The sequence below is a fragment of the Fusarium subglutinans genome (genome assembly GCF_013396075.1).
Source record: "Fusarium subglutinans strain NRRL 66333 chromosome Unknown NRRL66333_c0000143, whole genome shotgun sequence".
NCBI classification, from domain to species: Eukaryota; Fungi; Ascomycota; class Sordariomycetes; order Hypocreales; family Nectriaceae; genus Fusarium; species Fusarium subglutinans.
In genome coordinates this window covers 88,829-109,214 of record NW_023502206.1, presented here as the reverse complement: position 1 = coordinate 109,214, position 20,386 = coordinate 88,829, and the positions used below count along the sequence as shown (strand labels likewise).

At 47.8% G+C, this 20,386-nt stretch overlaps 4 protein-coding genes across 4 annotated transcripts; 2 read left to right on the top strand and 2 right to left on the bottom strand.

The window, feature by feature from the left end:
• Window positions 1-1,240: 1,240 nt before the first annotated feature.
• Window positions 1,241-2,650, bottom strand: FSUBG_9365 (uncharacterized protein; the record flags this gene model as incomplete). Its single annotated transcript, XM_036687870.1, has 1 exon — window positions 1,241-2,650. One exon carries the CDS (start codon window positions 2,648-2,650, stop codon window positions 1,241-1,243), a length of 1,410 nt encoding a protein of 469 aa, XP_036535163.1.
• Window positions 2,651-9,052: 6,402 nt separating this feature from the next.
• On the top strand, window positions 9,053-11,028 carry FSUBG_9364 (cryptochrome; the record flags this gene model as incomplete). Its single annotated transcript, XM_036687869.1, has 2 exons — window positions 9,053-9,222; window positions 9,285-11,028. 2 exons carry the CDS (start codon window positions 9,053-9,055, stop codon window positions 11,026-11,028), a joined length of 1,914 nt encoding a protein of 637 aa, XP_036535162.1.
• Window positions 11,029-11,194: 166 nt separating this feature from the next.
• FSUBG_9363 (uncharacterized protein) lies at window positions 11,195-11,776 on the bottom strand (the record flags this gene model as incomplete). Its single annotated transcript, XM_036687868.1, has 1 exon — window positions 11,195-11,776. The coding sequence occupies one exon, from the start codon at window positions 11,774-11,776 to the stop codon at window positions 11,195-11,197; it is 582 nt and encodes a 193-aa protein (XP_036535161.1).
• Window positions 11,777-12,751: 975 nt separating this feature from the next.
• On the top strand, window positions 12,752-13,631 carry FSUBG_9362 (u3 snorna associated; the record flags this gene model as incomplete). The annotated part of the gene is made up of 2 exons (XM_036687867.1): window positions 12,752-13,104; window positions 13,160-13,631. The coding sequence occupies 2 exons, from the start codon at window positions 12,752-12,754 to the stop codon at window positions 13,629-13,631; spliced, it is 825 nt and encodes a 274-aa protein (XP_036535160.1).
• Window positions 13,632-20,386: the final 6,755 nt, after the last annotated feature.

The window sequence follows — 20,386 nt, the reverse complement described above, 5'->3', positions numbered from 1 at the left end:
AAAGTCGTCTCGCTCGGTACAGGTGCGGTAGTAGAGTCCAGTCGATGAGTCAAGATCGAGGATTTGTTGACGAGGGGGAGAATATGCGGGAGAGAGGTCGGGTAGAAGAAAATAAAATCGTCGACGTAGATATAGAAGTGTGTTGGAGGAAAGCTTAGTGGTTTACAGCCTGGACGAAGTTGACGTTTGGCTGAGGGAAAAGGTGGGGCATGAGTCTGTGAGTTGGAAGGGTTACTTTCAAGCCAGCCACCACCAAAAATAGTCTAGTGTACCTTTGTCAGCCACTGGAGGCTACCAAATGGCTAGAAGGCGCGCGTCCTGCTGCCTGAGAATGAGAGCATTTTATCAGAGGCTCCAGGGCTGTATTGATCAGTAGACTGTGAGCGAAAGAGAGAGTCCGTACTACCTACCTACCTAGGTAGGTAGGCACAGAAGCAGAGTGTTTCTGCTGGGAACACCCGTACACAAAAACACATATAGAGTTCTTCATTCTGAAATTAAGTTGAACTCCCTTCTGTCGATGAGAGTTAATAACATGGCCATCCCTGAAATGCACCTATCATGCATGCTCTGGGTATTGATGTTGTCGAACTTAATGTCTAGGCCTTGCTATAGGAGAAGCTTTCCCAGGAACCGAACCAGTGATGGAAACTTGTAACACGTAACAGGAGAATTCTATTAGATCTCCCACACAAATAACCTCGCCACGTGGAGGAACACCGGGGTTTTTCTTTGAGACAGTCTTGCACTACATTCCAGTGATTCGAGATGTAAAAACCTGTTATGCTTTACAAGGCTTAAAGAACAAAGCATGTAGCCTTTATGAGAGCCCTGTCTCTTCATCTTGACTCCGAGGCCTGCATGGAAGGATTTTTCAACATTATCCAAGATGAATATCTTCAGGTTTTTTATTTTTTTTATTTAAAAAAAAAAGTGTTTGATATTGCTTCTAAGCTTTCCAGCTTTGTTCTACCTTACAATGCATCTCTGTCGTCCATCCTCGCGCCTCTAGCGCAGAAGGTCAAGTCATAAAAGCGCCTCGCTATTTTCATTGGTATACAAATAATCCTAATCAGTTCGTTCCACCAGGTCTGTACGGAACTCTGGAGTTTACCATCCGGTGGCGTCTGGAAGGATAAAAAAGATAAGAAATGGAGTCTGTCCATATCATAGTGCCCGCTGTTTTCACATGCCCCTGCTCATTTTCTCATTATACTGTCACTCAGCCAGAGTGACATCGTTAGTTCTTCTCCTGCTTCTTATTTTCTCCTTCATCTTCATTGTTGATTTTTGACTTGCGGTGGTTGTAGTCCGACCAACTTGATCGAGCGCCGGCACCCATCACCCACTCAGGGATGGGAGGGGTGAGCGGCCGGTCAATTGTCGCTAGGGAGTCTGTCTCGGACTCCTGCTCCTCTCTAATGCTCTCCTGCTCATCCCGATGGCTGAGAGGGCTTGGGCCCACTGTTATGGAGGCAGACCGCAGAGACCGTACACTCTGGCGGTGTGTGATGACTTGTCCAGCATTGGGCGAGGCCAAGACAACCGTGCCAGGTGTAGCCATCGGGGGCGGCGTAGGCGAGTCGGATCGGAAGAGCGGATGGATATGAGATTCACTCAGGGACGGCTCAGGAAGATCGGTCGTCGACGTTTGAGGGCTCATTTGCTCACGTGTTATAGTTACCGGACTGAAGCTTCGGCTTCGCATACGGATCCTCGGCGGCTCGAGAGGCATATCATTGTTGGGTGTAGACGTTCTGCTTGGCGAAGGGCTACCAGGAATTGTCTCAAGAAAATGACCTTGGGTTTGCTGAGTAGGAGTTGCAGCTTCCATAACCACTTGGCGGTTGTTTGTATCAACAGATGATGTATCCCAGGTGTCAAAAACATCTTCACTCGACTGATATATTGTCGAGTCGGTCGATATAGGTCGTCGAAACTCACTTGACGACACGTGACTTCTGACAGTCGCAGACCGAATGGCATTTGAAAGTTGAATCTTGATTGAAGTTGAAGTGCCGGACCTGGAACGTCCACGTATGGATGGGGTGGGCGTTTGAGAGTCCATCGAGTTCATCATCCTGGGGGCTGTGTCATGATCTGAAGCTGTGTGACTATAGGGGATCGACTTCAGAGACGTCTTGGACCGGAATGATGGCAAGCCTCGGTCCTCCTCTAGAGTGTGGAGTGAATGTGCCTTCTGATCGCTTTGCCGCGTAAGGAAGAAATGAACAGATAGGAAGCCGGTTTGAAGGAAGAAGCACACCCCAAGACTAGCGGACAGACCAACGAGAAGACTGCTCTTACTCGAGCCTGTGAACCCATCCTCATTTTCGAATTTAGACTTGCTGAATTGAATGAGAGTAGCCACTGTTGCAACAGTAGCAAATAGTATTGACAAAAGACAAGCACCGAAGTCAACACCCAGACATCGTGTTGACCATCGCCGGAAGGAAGTTGAAATATATGTGGAGGCGAACCAGCAGAGGATGACAAGAGTCACAACCTCGAGGGCAACAGAGACTTGCGAGAGCGTTCGGCCACTTGATTCTTTGGGTGTATGAATTGTGAGAACAATAAGAACTGCTATCACGGCCACTGTGACCAGTAGGGCCAAAGAGCCCAAAACGATTGATAGGGTGCGGCGCATTGTTTCTGAAAGTTGGTGAAGACGATGTTGCGTAGTTGCAAAGCCCCAATACGACAGCTGGTAGGTGGCTAACCTCGAACTAAGCGTTCTTTGGTTCCCGTAGATCGTTGCAAGTTAATCTTGTTTCTCGTAATGCTCGCAACGTTGAGTGGTACTGCATAATCTGGATTGGCTATGCTTCCTCGACCTTGGCTCGGCAGTGCGAATATGATATGGTTGTTGATAAACGATAACAGACGGCAGTATATATTGAATGGCACCAATTTGCCAGCCGGAGATAGAAGTGTCCAAGTCGTTCGGCAAGTGCTTGTTAGTTATGGGATATTTCGTTCCTGATATCCAGGCTTGCTCGGTATGAATCGACACAAGCCAGTAAACCGAACCAACACCACGGGTTGGTGAAAGAATGTAGGTGATATAAAACCGGGTCCGAAAGAGTGTACTACTCTAGATAAAATATTGCAGTCTGTCTTGTTTTGCAATAATTAGCCTGAGTATGGAAGCAACAATCACGAGGCTTCGGTATAAGTCAAGGATGGACGATATTGAAACAAGCGGGTGAAGCCCTGAAGGTGGGAAAGAAGTAATGAAAAGAAACGAGCAGAGGCCAAGGATAAAAGTAAAAGTTAAAGTAAAACGAACTTGTGGATGCCAACGTTGGCTGATCTGGTGTGGCAGACCCGTCTGAGTCGAAGAGAGCGCAGGCCAGCAGCACAGGACACCGCTAAGAAGAAGCAATGCATTCACTCACACGATGGAGACTTGGTGAAAAAGCAAGCCGGGAACGATCCTCTTAGTGGATTCACCTTACTGACTGGTCATAGGCTATGTTGCGTGTCGTTAGCAAAAGGCCGGCCCTAGACAGGGATGCCTTATACATACCCCTCAGCCCCCGTCAACTCTCTTACAAGCTGGCGACCCTCAGACACGGCGCACCCGCAAGAATAGCATCGCATCGCAACCTTTCTTCTTCAAGCCCTGTTTGGACGTTCGTTGGTCAGGTTTACCTGAAGGAGGGGGGACAGCTTGACAAGGAACCCTTCCCCTTCGCGATTCGATGCCCGAAGGCTGTGTGAGATTTGAGATTATGAGGAAGAGGCTCGCAGGTTGGCTAAGGTGGCTGAATTCTCTTATGCAAGTCATGGAGCCAGCCAGACCTTGTAAGCCATTTCTTCTTTTCGCTTCTTATTTACTCCAAGTATTATCTCCGAATCTAAGGCCCTCCGCCCTGGACCTATTGATGGAGTGACTGGTGGAGAAGACGGTCTAAGTGGGTAAACAGCTGGTTTTGTGTAGGCAAGATGGATGTCTGGATGAGTTTTCGATTCTCGCATTGTCTCAATAGTATGTTGGCAGACACAAGTAAATGCTAGCATTGTTTGGCTGTGCCCCTCCAGAGAGTGTTTTACCAGAGCCATACACACAAAGGGATGCTATTAGGAGACCTTCACCACCTTAGCTAGGTACTGTCACAAGCTTAGTTCTGGCATGTCCTGGTCTCTCTCCCAGCTTCCACTACCAGCAAAGTCCAACGGTTTCCAAAACTCAACTCCCGAACGAGCATTGATCGCCTAGCCCATAGGACAAAAAACCCAAGCCCTCAAGCCCTATTTCTTCTGGCTAGTATGATTAAAGCCTAGTCATGCCAATGAAGCCTCTGTCTTCCCCGCTGCCTCCACGCAACCACACTGCAAAGTATGTGCCATTAAGAGCCGAGGCGCCCTCTTTTAATCTAACTGCTGACGCCTTCATTGGACACTGGAATCGGGTACCTGACTCTAGCCTCGTTGGGGTTAGATTCATCGATCTAATCCAAGATGATAAATTTTGAGTTGTGAGACCAAGTTTGTTATTTATTGACATGAAGCTGTTTGGAGAGTCGACCTTGGTGAAAGTAAATAGCAACGGGGAATCATTCACTCTGGCGTTCTCAACGTAAACTGTGAAATCTTATCAGATCGGTCACTCATCATCAAGTCATGAATCGAAGATCGATGAAAGCGTACTCAGACAGGGGATAGGTCCAAAGGTTAATATGGAATGACTCTCCAATTCTGACGAACCTACCAGGACAGCATGGCAATAATTAGATTGACTGTCTGGGCTAAAAAATGAAGGAGGTCAGTAAGCAGCTGAATATCTTGGAATTCGCAGCAAATACCGACAATGGACCCATGCCACGAAAGCACGAGCATCCCAGATCCCGGTTACTGTTTCATTTTCTTTCCGCTTATATCCTAGTTCCCCATACACTTTTGAGTCAACCATTTGGAAATCCCTCTTCATCCCCGATGACATGGGAAGGAGAAAACGTGGCAGACAAAGTTGGCACTCGATGTTACTTGTGAGGCTTCTACACCGAGATTTCGGAGGATATGCAAACTAAGATACGGATACATAGCTGAAGTATCGTAAGATACGCTGCTGGCACCCTAGGTATTTTTCGATGTCAGGTAAAGTACCAAGGTATATTAAAAGCGACAGGCCCCTACCATCTGTGGCTGGCCCCCTCATGCACAGCAATATATATCAGCACAAGGAAATGACGCCTTGGTTTTAAAAGGTGATGCAGGAAAAACAAAGAAATGACTTTGAAGCTCAGAGTTGGAACCCAGCACGGGCCTGTTCAGTGACTGGGAATCACCAGCTGCGGCCCTCATCATTCTGCTCGTTTCTCTTTGGTTGCTATATCGCAACCGCCTCATGAGACACTTTGACCTCCATGCTCCTGTCTCCCTTGCTTCTGGAAGTTCCTTGCTTTGTCTCTGATAGACCAGGCCCTGAGAAATGCCCCGCTGAGGTCATCACACACTCTGTTCAACGAAATTGCCTTTGTTCTCCTGCCTATTGTTTGTTGTTTGACATTGGCCCACCTTACTATGTAGTTTGCTGGAAGATATCTCATACAACTTAGTATGAGACTGTTTTGAAGTGTTAATACTGCCATTGTCTTAAGTTCGAGTTCGCGTCGGGCATGTTACTTTTCCTAGCCTTACCTATTGCCCCCATGCTCATAGTCATACTACCTCACCAACTTATCTGCGACATCAAGCCGCTCAATACAAATCACTCGGAACACTTTTATTAATTCTGTTTTTCAGAAGGCCCATGGCATTGAATTCCTGGCCCTTGCTTTTTCCGAGGTGCTGGGCGACACGTTCATAGACTTGCTTGACTACGAGTTACAGTGTTACTCAGCCTTAATTTGCTCCTAGCGGATCCTCCGGGTTTACCGAGCCTTTTCGCTAAGGCCATGGTTAGTGTCTGGGTCTTTCTCCCAGTTAGTTGTAAGGTGACCCTTCATCTGTGCACCGAACAAACTATTTCGCAAGCAAGGTGCTCTGGAAACAGGAGATGCATCCCTTGCGCCATGGTGTGTTTCTGTTGTATGACGAAAACCTGGATGCAGGGTGACCCTCGTCGCGGTATTTCCGGGGAAATCTCGACAGGGCCAAAGCCATGTATGATTGGCGATCGCGGATCATTCTGTTTCTTATTTTCATTCAGGGCTTTCGTTCATCAGAGTTTCCCATTGCTACCGGTGAACTATGTCCTGTGGTGTGTTTCCAAAGTTTGCGAATGCAGCAGTAATAACAGCCAGATGTCCTATATGGGAACCCTCCATTCTGCACCTAAGCCATCATGGGAATGACGCAGGCCTGGTAACTGGCCGTCGATCACTCACTTGCTTGCTCCAGCCCCGCATTGCATTTGAGATTCAAAAGTTCTAATAATAGGGTACCGCCAACCTCTTGCACACTTGCGTTCTTATTGTATGTATTCAGGTAGGGAGTAAAGCATCTTGCCTCACAAACCAATTTTTATGTAACATTGGCTTGCGATGGACACAAGAGACTTTCTTCTCTTTCTTGATCAGGATGCTTGAATCTAGATCTGATCACTACCAATATTGCTTTTACAATTCCGTGTCCACACCCACGTCTCCAAATGCTATTGTGGTCTGGACTACTATGCTCGCAGCCTCTAATGAATCAACCCAGGTCAGCCGTCTGTCCTGGACCTGTGTTAGTCAGTTTGTGGGCTCCGGTGGTGGCTTACCAATAACCGCATCGCGTCCTATCGGGTGTCTATTGTATCAGTACTAAATCTGTTCTAGTTGCGTGTTGTATAGTGAACTGGACTGTCTCGGGCCTTTTTAGCATCGTACACGTACACGGTCATATGCATTCACAAGGTGGAAAACGGCATGGGTTTCGATTGGATCCGCCGAGCCTTCTCCTAGACTTGACAGGACACGCTTCCGTTGTCATTGCAGTCACGGCCTTCCATCTCGAGCCGCGAACAGTGCCATGCTTCGCTAAGGTTACCAATATGCCTCGACGTCGGGCACGAGTACAGCAGCGTCCGTCTTTGTCTCTGTCGACGTCATCATTGACTGGCTACAGCTCGGCTAGATTTATCTGCTGTTCGCCATAAACGCATGGCTGATGTTCCAGTATGCCAGCTCTCTTTCCAGTCAGTTTTTCCGGTGATGCTGTCCGAATGTTGCTGTGGTCGAGACCTCTTCATGGGTCTTCATAAATGCCGGACGTTTTATTCTGACTATGAGAAAGATATCAATTACCTTACCTACCTGCTAATACTATTCATCGGATGGGATTCAATGATCCATCCATTGGCCAATGACGAGCTTCTTTTCAATATAATAGATAACCTGATCATGTCCTATTCCGTATAACAATGGGCTTTACGTAGTACTTTGATTATTAAATTACAACTCTTTCAGTCTTATTGCTTCGAGGAAAGAGTCATCGCAGTCCCCTCTTCAGTGGAATTGTAGCGTTAGACTGGCGTGTGCTGCAGAAGGGCTCAGGAACTGGTGTTTACTTGTTTTTTATTTGTTTGTTTAGTTGGAGTCGTTTTGTTTGTTTACTTTGGTCTCCACCTTCAACATGCGGGGAGACTTGTAGTTGACTTTTATGATCAACATGCATTTTGACAGAATAATAACTTTCATGTGGATGCAAATGATTACAGGTGGCTGCATTGTCCATTGCCGCCGTTCTCAATAGTCGACGGGGCACTCGTTAGGCACGCCAATACCCATAGAAGTTGAGCCGCATCAGCACACAGCACTGAGCTAATATTTGCTGTTGTGGGAAATGAATGCTAATTCAAATATTACCTGCATGTGTAAGACCCGCAGATGCACACTCCCAGATCCGTTGCTAACTAAGTTGATCAAGAAGCTACGTGCTAATAGTGTAATTGCATAGTTGTCTTGAATGGGACTTGTCAAGGAAGACAACAACGGAGACAGACAAACCGGAAGCAGACATCATCTTACTCCATGTTCGAGCCAACTCGTATCTTATTGTCTCACGTGAATGCTTGGGCGATTGTGCTGCAGGTGAGACACGGTAAATGTGAGTCGGGGCTCAGGGATAAGACATTTATGTCTCGGCTACAATTGGAAACTCCTTAACAAGAGCAACTGAATGGCAGCACCAAAACAACATCGCCCTAGATCGCCCACATGCTGTATTACGGCTGCCGTGACGGCTCCCTTGAGAAGGGATGGGCTCGTTCTTCAGCGAATTGATACACAACCATGATTTCTAAATGCATGTTCCGCCCTGTCCGCCTAGAATGGTCTTGCATCACCAAAGACAGACGATTATCGAGACTATTAGCAAACCGAACTCTTTGCACTGGAGAGGTCATTATAGGTCCGGCTAGTTTCTCACCGTGTGCGTCTCATGGTCTCGGTTTTCTGACCATGTCTATGTAGTCATGGCGTTTGACCCAAGGCCAAGTTTGATGGTGAAGTGGCCGACTTTGCATATGCTCGTTGTCTGATTCCTGGATGTTGTTAACCGATCCCATTACTGCCTGATTGACAAGATGCAATCAAACAATAACATCCGCTGTAGCAATTCGGTTCAAATCTTAGCATAGACATTAGACTTTATATAGGTATTGCTTGGTAGGCAAAACAGCTAGAGATCCCCCCTCAGGAACCTAAACAATAAATAGGTAGATAGTCAAAAGGCTCTTCAATTAATTGTGAAGCTGCATGTGTTCTTGTCAAAATTGACCTCCGTACCTTTCAAGTTACTGCAAGAGCAGCATAATTATTTGACCCTATTTAGAACCCTGTGTATGCTTCGAAGGACTTCACAAAGCTTCGCAACTTGCGCTAGTAAACAAACTGAACCTATGGATGGACAAATTTGCCATTATGCGTAGCTAATTAACGTGCTCTTTCTGATTGTCTCAGACACTAGCTGACTGGCTTGACTGGCCATAAAGCTGGTGGCTGGGGTCTGACAAGTGTTGACATCATGACTTTTCGACTAGGAAATACATCTGAGAGTGATATGCCCAACTTCTCAATGATCTCGGCTTCGTATCACGACAGTATTAGACCAAATTTCGAAGATGGCAAAACCTCGCGTGATTTATTGGTTCCGGACAGATTTGCGACTTCACGATTCACCGGCTCTCAAAGCGGCTCTCGACCTTGATCCGGCTGTTCTTTGGCCCATCTTTACGTGGGATCCTCATTACGTATACCGAGCGAGAGGAGGCCTCAATAGATGGCAGTTTCTGTAAGAAAGAAAGAGAGAGAAAAAGTTGCTCCTTGATTTGCAGTTGTTCTGACGAAATAAAGCCTGGATTGCCAGAATGACCTCTCCCAATCTATTTCACAGGTGAACCCCAAGTCAAAACTCTTTGTTCTAAGAGAAGCACCACAGACTCTGTTCCCCAAACTCTTCAAGGCATGGAAGGTCACTCACTTGGTCTTCGAAAAAGACACAGACAGTTATGGTCGTGAGAGAGATAGCGTTGTCGTCCAGGCGGCTAAAGATGCCGGTGTCGAAGTCCTTGTCCGTTCGGGCAGGACGTTATGGGATAGTGACCAGATAGTCGAGAAGCATGGCGGAAAGCCAACAATGTCTATCACGCAGCTTCAAACCGCCGGGAGCAAGCTTGGTGAGATCCGGAAACCCATTCCTGCTCCCAAACATCTTCCGGATCCAGGAGACATGCCTGTCAACTTTGAGCAGGACGAACCGAATACCAAGCCAGATTTCAATGCAGGATTTCGGACAGAAAGAGATAAAGCTTACGCCAGGATAGCAGGGCCAAACGATGACTTTGCCATTGAAACAATGGAGGAATTGGGCTTCCCACCTGCGACCACACCCCATCGTGGAGGAGAAACACGAGCGTTGAAAGAACTCAACAAGTTGATTGCAGATAAGAAATACACTGCAACTTTCCAGAAACCCAAAACGAATCCAGCTCAATTCGAGCCACAAGCTACCACTCTCCTCTCGCCATTTTTGCACTTCGGGGCGCTTTCTGTGCGTTTGTTCTATTGGCGGGTAAGGGAAATTGTCGATTCGTATGGAAAGGGTGCTTCAAACCCTCCAGAAAGCCTCATTGGCCAACTACTCTTCAGAGACATGTACTTCGCCGCTCAAGCTGCTTTGGGTTACGTCTTCTCGCAGACGGCGAACAATCCGTATTGTCGTTTCATTCCCTGGCACTTGCCCTCCAAGAGAGATTCGGAAACAGGACTTATTACTGGAGAGTATCACATTGACTCCGAGGAGGCAGAGATCTGGTTTAGAAGATGGAGAGTTGGAATGACCGGGTTCCCCTGGATAGATGCCTTAATGAGACAGCTAAAAGACGAGGGCTGGATCCATCACCTGGGACGGCATGCGGTTGCCTGCTTTCTGACAAGGGGCGGCTGCTATATTGACTGGGAGCGAGGTTGTGAGGTCTTCGAGGAATGGCTCATAGACCATGAGCCGGCTTGCAATGCTGGCAATTGGCAGTGGCTATCTTGTACGGCCTTCTTTTCACAGTACTTCCGCTGCTATAGCCCGATAGCCTTTGGCCAGAAGTGGGACAAGGAAGGAGATTTCATCCGTTGTTATGTGCCAGAGCTCAAAAATATGGACTCCAAGTACATCTATGAACCGTGGAAAGCCCCCCTCCCGGATCAGAAAAAGGCAGGTGTCCGCATAAAGGGCGACGGATTGAACAGTGTTGAGGAGGGAACATATCCAAAACCAATGTTTGACTTTGCAAAAAGACGTGACGTGTGCATCTCTGCTATGAAGACTGCATATCAGGTTGGCCTTCATGGGAATGATGGCCAGGCGCTTGATGGAACCTGGCGCAAACTATTTCCTACCAGCCGTGGGGAGATTCAAGGCGATATTGAGAGTGATAATGGCGAGCACGCTGATTATGCAGACGATCAAGGGGGTCGTGAGGATAATGAGGCGAAGGAGAAAGGCGAAGGAATAGAGTCTATCGAAAACGGGAATCGAGCAATGAGTAAACGGAGTAGTAGACGGCATAGCAGCGAGATTACCACAAAAAAGCAGAAGACATGAGCGTCGGTGCTGTTTGGGTTATATCAGACACAAGGGTTGTTCAAGACCGTAACGTCAGTTCCATACTATACACTACAGAGGCGCTCAAATCGAGTCCGATATAACAGAGTGTAACTTGCGAGGCTGGGGCAATCTCCGGGTTTTACCTTGATGTATTTCCATGTCATTAAAACTTTGCACCTGGGTCTGCCAGTCTCGACCACTCCAAGCCCCATAGATGGTGATTCTTCTTCAGTTCGGCATCCGTCTCCTTGGCTTCTCTCTCAAATTCCACTTCTGCCAGCCGTGAAAACAAATCATGCTTGCCCTTGACGGCATCTGCGTACAATTGTTGACGTGTCATCTCAGCATCACTTGATCGAAGCATCTGGTCAAGCTCACCGTCTGCTTCTGCGTCTCCTAGCAACTCAAGTGTTTTCTTTGCCTCATGCGCTCTCCCAAGCTTGGCGTAAGACTTTGCGAGACATACCAGGCACTTCCGCTTCCATTCAAAGACTCCATCGTCAACGCTGAGGGCCTGGCTTAACATGGCCACTGCTTGGTCATACTTTCCATCTTGGAACAGATATTCGCCATAGACTGTAAGAGCATTGCAGTTCTTCGCTTCAGCTACGAGCTTCAGGAACCGATTCTCAGCATCTGCGAAAGCAGTTGTTTTCCGCCATGATCCACTGACGAAAAGCTGGCTCGCGAGAGAGACAACCGCAGGACTATAGTTGAGTTCAGAAGCTGAAGCCCACAATGCCATCGAGAATGAACTATGGGCTTTCATTCTCCTGTGCAACCACAATAAGCACGCCATCTCATGTGCAACCTCGACTGGAATTTGGTTCTCTGCACCTTGTTAGTGGGCCCCTAAATGCTCTTCCGAGGGGAACTTGCCAAAGAGGTTGACGCTAGAAGGATGCGCTCCCTTTCTTATGGCATTCGAAAACCTTGATGCATACTCGTAATATTCCTCTGGTCTGAGAGTACAAATTTGATTCTGGGATGCTCGCATAGCCAGTTCGAAGTCCATAGGTGAGATTTGACTGAGGTCGAAATCAGTCTGGTTGCTGGAGCTTGGCTGAGCTTTAACAAGCTTGGGTGCCCGAGGAGGTGGACGAAGAGGTTTCCTTGCGCCTTTCGGAGTAGCATATGAGCGAGTCTGACACCTAATGGAATTGCTCGAGGTGCTCAGGGCAGCATGATGAGATGACTCTGCGACAAGTGCACATGGTAATGTAAAGTCACCACGTAGCAATTGGTAAACATGACGAGGTTTTATATGAAGCTTCGCAGTCGACATATTTTGGACCAGGTACTTAGTAAATAAGAGACAGTCTGACTACCTATTATACCAAAAGAATCCTTTTCGCCAGTAGTCGCATGTAGTAAGTACCTTGGGTGAAGTGAAGTGAGATTCTGCCACTAGGTACCTTACTTGATATGTGGGGCGCCAGTGTCCAATCACATCTTGCGTTGGTGAAATGCCCGTCCAAAAACCCATCTCAAACTGAATTTTTCATACATCTTGAAGAGCTTGATTAACAACATTTCACAACCAAATTCAGCTCAGGGTGCTAAATTCATACTCTGACTTAAAAGTCTGAAGTATCATAATACCGTATTATCTTGGTTCTTGATAATTTATTTTCCTGCAGCTGAAGAGCATCAGCATCCTAAGTCAAAATTCTTTACATTTGCCACAAGCTGTTTGTTCATCAGCTACACATACTCGAAGATGGCACCTCAAACGCGCAAGAGAAACTACAACCAAAACACAACGAAGAATACATCTGTGGAGAAACCGACATCGGAAGAAAAGCGCAAGTTGCCCGTAAGAGCCAAAGACGGTGACTCCAGTGACGGTGCGACGCCAACTTTAATGGAATCAAAGGGCACCAAGGTGGTTTTTGGAGATGACGACAATGACAGCCCGGCGCCTCCCCCTTTGGTAGTTCCGAAACCTGCTGTGCAGGTAGGGGAAGACGAGGAAGATAATAGTGACGATGAAGCGCCTGAGGCCGTATCAACTTCTAAGGTGGCGTCTGATATCAAGAAATCCAACCAAGCAGCTCAGAAAGCAGCACAGGAGTGAGTTTCGCCGGTCTTGTTATTTCATGTTCCGGAATTTCTAACATGCGTCCAGGGAAGCTGCTGCACAGAAGCGCAAGCGTCGGGAAAGGGATGGTTTCTTCAAGCAGCAAGCTGAAGAGCGCAAGAAGTTGGAGGAGCAAGAGAAGGCTGGGGCAAATGAAGAACCGTCTGTTGAAGAGGGGCCGGCGCAGTCGCTCATCCAACAAAGCAAACCAGAGAAAGCGGTGAACCTGTTACCCGCCGAGTTTTTGACAGATTCCAGCGAGGACGAGGCTGATGGGGTTGACGATCAACCAGAGGAACGTCCAAGGAAACGTCGCGTTGCCACTGTGGAAAGAAGCCTGGCCCGTCAGGAAAGGGGACCTAGGGATGAGCGGGTGGGCTCAACCGTCTACCGCGTTGCTAAAAAGACAGATGAGAGGATGGCACCCAAGTTGAAGAAGCATGCAAAGAGCTCCAAAGATATTCTCTTGAAGAGAAACCGAAGTGTCACGCAGCAACGGTCTGGTTTCTTCGTCAGGTAGAGGACTAACCAAGTATCTATTCTTTGTCACGTTAGCTCAATACCATAATACCATAGCTAGGAGTCATTCTGCTCAAAACACTACAGTCGTCTATTTCAGAACCAACAATTCGTTCAGTTATCCTCTATCGGCAGTGGCCACGACGCGTCCTTGAATAAGATAAACTATAGTTGTGAAACGAGTCGTTGTTTTCTTGTGCCATACCATCGAGAATTCTACAGCTACCTATACATGTATTCAAAGATCACTTTGCTCGGCGAAACAGGTATCCGTACTATCGCTAACAGTTATTGTAACAAAAAGCCCAATGCCTGGACCATGGCCATAGTGTGAATTCCAAGACGAGACCTGTAAGCCGAAGCAAGGGCTCACCGAAGTAATATCATTCATTAAACTGTGACTTACTAACATATGGACACTTGATGATCTTGACCAACAAGGTCCAGAGGTCTATGCTACCTAGTATGACAGTCACAATCTACATCTGGGCCAAATACGGCGTATGGTCTAGATCGACATACCTAGCTAAGTTGGAGATATCTAGGCATGCTTGTGCTCAGCTACCCACAGTTGTTACTGCGCGATTTGCGTAACGTATTTAGATCGGCAAGCGAGATTTTGGGTATGCGAGGTACGCGACATCTGTAGCAATCGATACGACTGGTACATTGGCGTCGGCATTGAATAAAGCACAACTTCGAGGAAGGTATAACAGAGAAGAGCTATAGCACCCGCCGCAGTGCCGTTGATACTAACTCAATACAGGCACGCTGACTGCATTGAGACACTGACCATTCCGAAGCAGATTGGGGTGATATCGGGATCTTTCGACAAATCAGCTTAGCATCTCGTCCTGTCATCCGAACCCAGTACCTGGCGAGTGGGCTGCATCTCAGACACGGAAGGAAACGATTCGATCAAGTCCAACAGGTCTCAGCCAGGCGCTCCAAATGAGTTGACCCTCCCCACCTCCGCACGAGAGTGGAGTGAAATGGCACATCTTCAGTGGAAACGCTGCATCTGGCGAAACGCTCGAGGCACTTTGTTTAAAGGCCCTGGTCCATGTCTGCTCCTTCGGAATTGGGAGATATGCTCAAGTAGCGTCCCTACCGGGGAAGAAGGGATGAAACGTTGAAGGTCAGAAACATGCGGTAATTGCAGGCGTTAAATTTCGATAGCGATGATGGTAGGATGAGCTGCCGCGGAGAAAGAGCGCAACCGATACGACATGAAGTGTGAATCGGTGGCTTTCAAGCTGCACGATATGGCATCATATATGTTTGCTTCTCACCGGTTACCCATCATAGGTAGCTCCTGCAGGTCCTACACCTGGTCGCTCGCTTCCAAAGGAACCTTGGCGATGTACGGAGTACTGTGGAAGAAACACCTGATGGGTCCGAGGCAATAGTTTCAATGTCCCTGCACTTAAATCATATAGCACGGCACATATAGCCTCTTCAGCACTACTAATCCCAACAACTGTTCTGGACGAAGCGACGTTGACGACTACAATACAACACACAACATTGACCTTCGCCTTTTAGGCGAGTAAAAGCAGGGCCGAGTCATCGAACATAATATTTTGTGATTCTCACTAGGATTGTGAACATAATTAAAGTTTGATACAATTGTGATGCTTTCCCAGCATGGATTTACCCTGTGGTCGTGCATAAATTGAGGAGTGATTCGCAGCTAATATTTTATGTGCCGTAAATCATCGAGATTGATTTACCCGCTCTCTCGTGTAGGTCTGACAAGACAACAAATGGTGACTGCTTTCGGGAGATCGACGCGAATTATTTCAGCGTCCTGAGTCATGTCTTTAGAAATTCAGCAATTTGCATATTTCCACACCAGTTGGTCGAGCTCAAAAATACATGGAAGAGGACTTTGACCAGTCAGGAGCTGAACTCATCTTGGCTAGTTTGTTTCCGGACTAACCCCAGACTGGGACCACAGCAGGCAGTTGGCCACGTGGGAGAAACGTGACAGCAACTGTCATACGTACCTAGAAGGTTACTATGTCCACATGCAGGTAGGTTTGCTACAAAGAGTTACCATTCATAATAGCTGTCAAGTTTACGAGCTTAGAGATATATAATGCTAGAACACAGAGACATATGGAAAACATAGCAGAACAGGAAATCAGGTTAAACAAGGAAAAAATGAGGATATCAGCCGTCCCTAGGGAAGTCCTCATTATTGCCGTGACTGGATACATGTACGTGACGGCAAAAGCAAACGCTTCCCGCGAATCGAATCTACAGACGAGATAGCATGTCAGGCTGAAAGAGGAGCCGAGAGCTGTAAGACATTCCGAGCACGATCTGCGATTTGTTCTTCTGCGAGCTAACCAAGCCACAAGCAGGCCGCTATGGGCACAGGTGCAAGGGGTCCGTGCCAAAATCAATGTCAATGCCAAGCACCTATCCAAAGATCACGAGTCGTTGGAAAACGATCTGAAGGGCTGTGTGGCGTTTTAGTTGGATCCAGGCGATATGGTTGCCCGACTGGTAAACTTCGAGAATGATGATTTTCTGCAAGGGGCTTCTGTCGTGAGCAACTGTACAATTAGGAAAGGTCGAAGTTGGTTCCGTGGTGTTGTGTTGTGTTAATATTACAATGGATATGTTACCATAACAGCATTGACCCACGATACCTGAAATCCATCTCATTAGTAACGGTGAGCTAATTATTGCCATTTATGCCAGATTCTAGGCTCGCATGGTTCTCCCAGCTTTGTTGATGTACTGCCTCGTCTTGTGTGCAGAGTGCGGAATGGCTTCTGTTGTAGTCATCCAGCTGAAGAAGGCTGCACGATGAGCCCTTCTGTTTGGGCAAAGAGAACAGCTCATCCTTGGCCTTGGAACACGGGCTGTCGCTGATGATCTCACAATGAATCAGCTGAATCGCGGTTGTCTGAAAAAGCATCCACCGTTACTTTGAGCCGGAGTCCTCTGTAAAGGATGCGTCAACCCCAGGGTCCAGCCCGTCCCCTCCCTTCTGTCTCGCCCCTCAGAAGTTTCCTGTGACAAGTTGCCTGTCCACTAACTTATTAGCTCGTGTCTGCATGTTCCAGTTGGCTGTCGCACCGACCGGTTCGCCCCATCCCAGCAGCTCAACCCATCACCATCAATTAACTTATGTAGGTAGCGTATTAGCGGATAGAACATTCGTTGGAAGCACCATCGAAGCGCGCTAACCTGCAGATACATCCTTATGCAAGCCAATATGATATGACGCTGTGATCTCATGTGCTAACCTGACCGCCACTGTGATTCGGTACAGAAGTATTCAGTACATGTTTTCAAATTGACGACTTTTTGGTTGGCATAATCAGCAACACAAAATCAAGTCCAGTATATATTCCTGCGGCCAACCCTATGTTGTGGATCATCTACCCTCAGAGCGTACCTTGGCAATATCAAACCGTAACGGGTATCACAACCTTGGCAGCTGAGGAAAGAATCTAAAAGGCCGTGGGAAAACAGCACTGAATAGAGGCGAGATGATGATCAGGGTGAACAAGACCATATCACAATCGCTATGGAAGTATTCCCTAGATACGCGGGACCGCAGCGTCGCGGAGCGTTCCCCTATCTAGATTTCGGCGTGGGAAGCGGAGAGGATTGTCATTGATGGCGCCATGTCCCTTTGCGGATCAGAGTTAGTAGGGCTTCCATCATTGCGTTTTCTCTGAGACTGGGCTACAGTCACTGTCTTTCGGCCATTGCAGCATCACTGTCATATTTATTCCTCGTTACTCCGAATTCAAAACGTGGATAATAAGTGTTGCTGTTGAGGCTGCTGCACTCGCAGCATCTTGGCATGCGCAGTCGGAAAGGCACCTTAATCAGAGGCCTACGATTCCAAACCCCTCACTAATAATATATTTTAGGCCTCTCTTCAACACCAGGATTGAGATTCCTCGAAGAATGCTGCAGGCACTTGTCCGTCGCGGATAGCTGCCGGGGGATCCCCATCCAATCAAACGGCTGGATTGAGACTCAGCATGGGTAGCCCTGACGAGCAACATCCAGGGGATGCAAGACAACGTTATCAAGGTTAACACAAGGACGCTGTCTCCAACCCACAACGTCAACGCCACGATGGCAACACCTTTACAACTGGCAGGATTCTTCTAAATACACAACCTACGGATAGAGAAACTCTTATTCGTTCTCTTCTGCCCACCTCCTGTGATGTCGTGGTGGTGATGTATGTAACAGCCGCAGCAGGGTTGGCCTTCTAGAAGCCCAGCCATCAGCCACCAACAGAGTTGAGGATCGTTTCTTGTGTGTCTCGGAATACGTGTGTTTCATAATAGAAACGAACTTCTCCGCTACTGTACCAAGAAATGGTGGCATTCTGAAACACATAGGCCATGACTTCGTTTTGTTCTGTCATGATTGCCCGCTTTTCCCCATCTTGCAGTTGCGTGCGACTGTTTCGGTAGACCTGCACCAACTGAGATTCCGTCACAGCCAGCTTCCCGTCTACCCTGTTTTTGATACATTGTACATACTGTACATAAGTAACAAACTGTACCGCTTGTGGCTACATTCCGAATTGGTCGAAGAGTCTGGCGAAACCCTCGCAGGAGTGTAAGTTCAACGAACCTGAGGGGTTTATGATGATTCTCAAATACCCTTGCTTGACTGACCATACAGTGTGCATTGTAATTATCAGTTTTGTCTCTCTTTCTACAGATGCGTCCCTGGTCTTGAACTTGTCTCCTCGAAGTTATACCTATTCACGCAGACTCTCAGACTCTGTGGTCAGTATTTTGTTCTCCAGATTTGGCCAGCCTATAGTTGTTCACCCGTTTCAAGTCGCTCTTTTGTATCAAGTGTTGTTCGTTTGCCATGTCACAGTCATCGCAAACTGTCAGTGAATTGTTTCATGCTGCACTGCCATCCTACACAGAATCAGTTGTCAAGTTCTCACTTGAGTCAGAATATGATGCGGAGAGTCCAGTTTCCGGTATTAAATTGAGTTCCAGAAGGCATATTCTATGCTGAGTGACTATGTCATACCAGGGCCGAATACCCGCAGACTCGAAGAATTTTGACTGATGAAAGATGAATACACTGTATGTTTTCGCGATGGTGTATTTAACCATGGTAGCTTGGCTTTCCAATCAATACTGATGCTTGCTAAGCTATGCTACCCACATCCTAGCTCACACTGGTGAAGCGAACGCAAGGGCCTGTAGAACAGTAGACGCTGGTTCTCGACATTGACTGCACGTATACCTCCTGTCTATGGTAGGTACGTAGTGGATGAAGACATTCGCATGTGGAGAAGCAAGTGAGACAGCATATGACCTAGTGTCTGGCAAAGACACCCGATGCTCGTGCGCGTGCCCTCCTGACTTACACCATGATGTTGAACTTGGAGACTTCTTAATTCGAAGGTGAGTTTAACGGCGATCATCAGCTTGACCAAGCCACGTGAATCGACCCCTGAGTTATGCCCCTGGTACGGAGTAGCTCTGGTGGAAAGTGTCTTCAGATCTGGATGGGATTGAATGACCAGCCGACGCTTGCTGTCCCTACCTAAAGGAGCTGCATCCAACGCCATCAGGTATGGCCAGACGAGTGCACTGACTAGGTACGTGGTGGCACCAGGCTAGAGTCGAGCAGCGCGGATAGGCACATCAGTGATCTCCCCTCCCATAGGAAGGTGACTTCCCTGGATGGGCAAGTCTCTCGCTAGCCTGGGTAGGTATGTATGTAACCAAACGCTTGGATGGAGCTCAGGCCCCAATAGATCCCATCCCCTCCCGGTTTTTAGGAAGGCCCTTGATTTTGGAATACGATAACGACCGAGTTGAAATTCTCTGAAGGCTCGAGTCAAGAGACCCTACGAGTGGAGTTGACCTGTAAGGGAAGCTCGTTTCTTTCCTTAAAGCTCACTTCCCTGAATGTTGACCCTTGGATAGATAGATAGGTAGGTAGGTAGTATAGCAGTTATGGTTGGCCCGCCTCATCGGCAGGCTCCCGTCCATCCTTTCTCGAGGTCGGGCAACTGGGAGCCGAAAAAGACCCAACCTCTATTTACTACATACGTACAGGACCTGGGACCTGAAAGCTGGAAAAGCCAGGGGCAGAAAAGCGTTAGAGATGAAATGCCGGGTATGTGCCTGAGGGAGGCCACCGGGGGGGGAATCGATACAAGCCCCCAGCTTGGCTTGATACATCCATGCTTTGTGGTGGTGGTGGTGACTGTTCGGCTCTGAGCGCAGCCCTGGCTCTGAGTCCTGGGGGTGCCCCTGTCAGAAGCCCGGGCCTTTTTTTGTGGTTATACAGGGGAGGATCCCTGCACGCTTAATGGAAGATCCACTATCCTGTCCGGCCACCGCGAGAGCGACAAACTAAAAATCAGCAACCCTAGTCCCGGGAGAAGGGGTACAGAGTGGAAGTTGACGGTTGGTAGCGTCCCTAGTGACCGGTGCAAAGTCATTCAAGGCGCCCCCCAGTGAGAAGGTCCTACCTAAAGAACAGGCCAAGCTCTGAAAGGGAGGTCCTCCGTCTCTTAATAGGTGGTACCTGGCACCAAGCATCTTAGTACCAAGCACAGGAGTCCTGAATTGGATTGGATTTGGTGCCACTCAAGGTTAATGGCCTGGTCGTACGGTGCAAATCAAACATCCATCCATCCATTTCTCTTTTCCATTTCTTTCAAATATAGCCCACCACGCCCATACCTTAAGTTACTTCCTTCCACTTTAGCTCTTGCTCTTGATGCTTTAG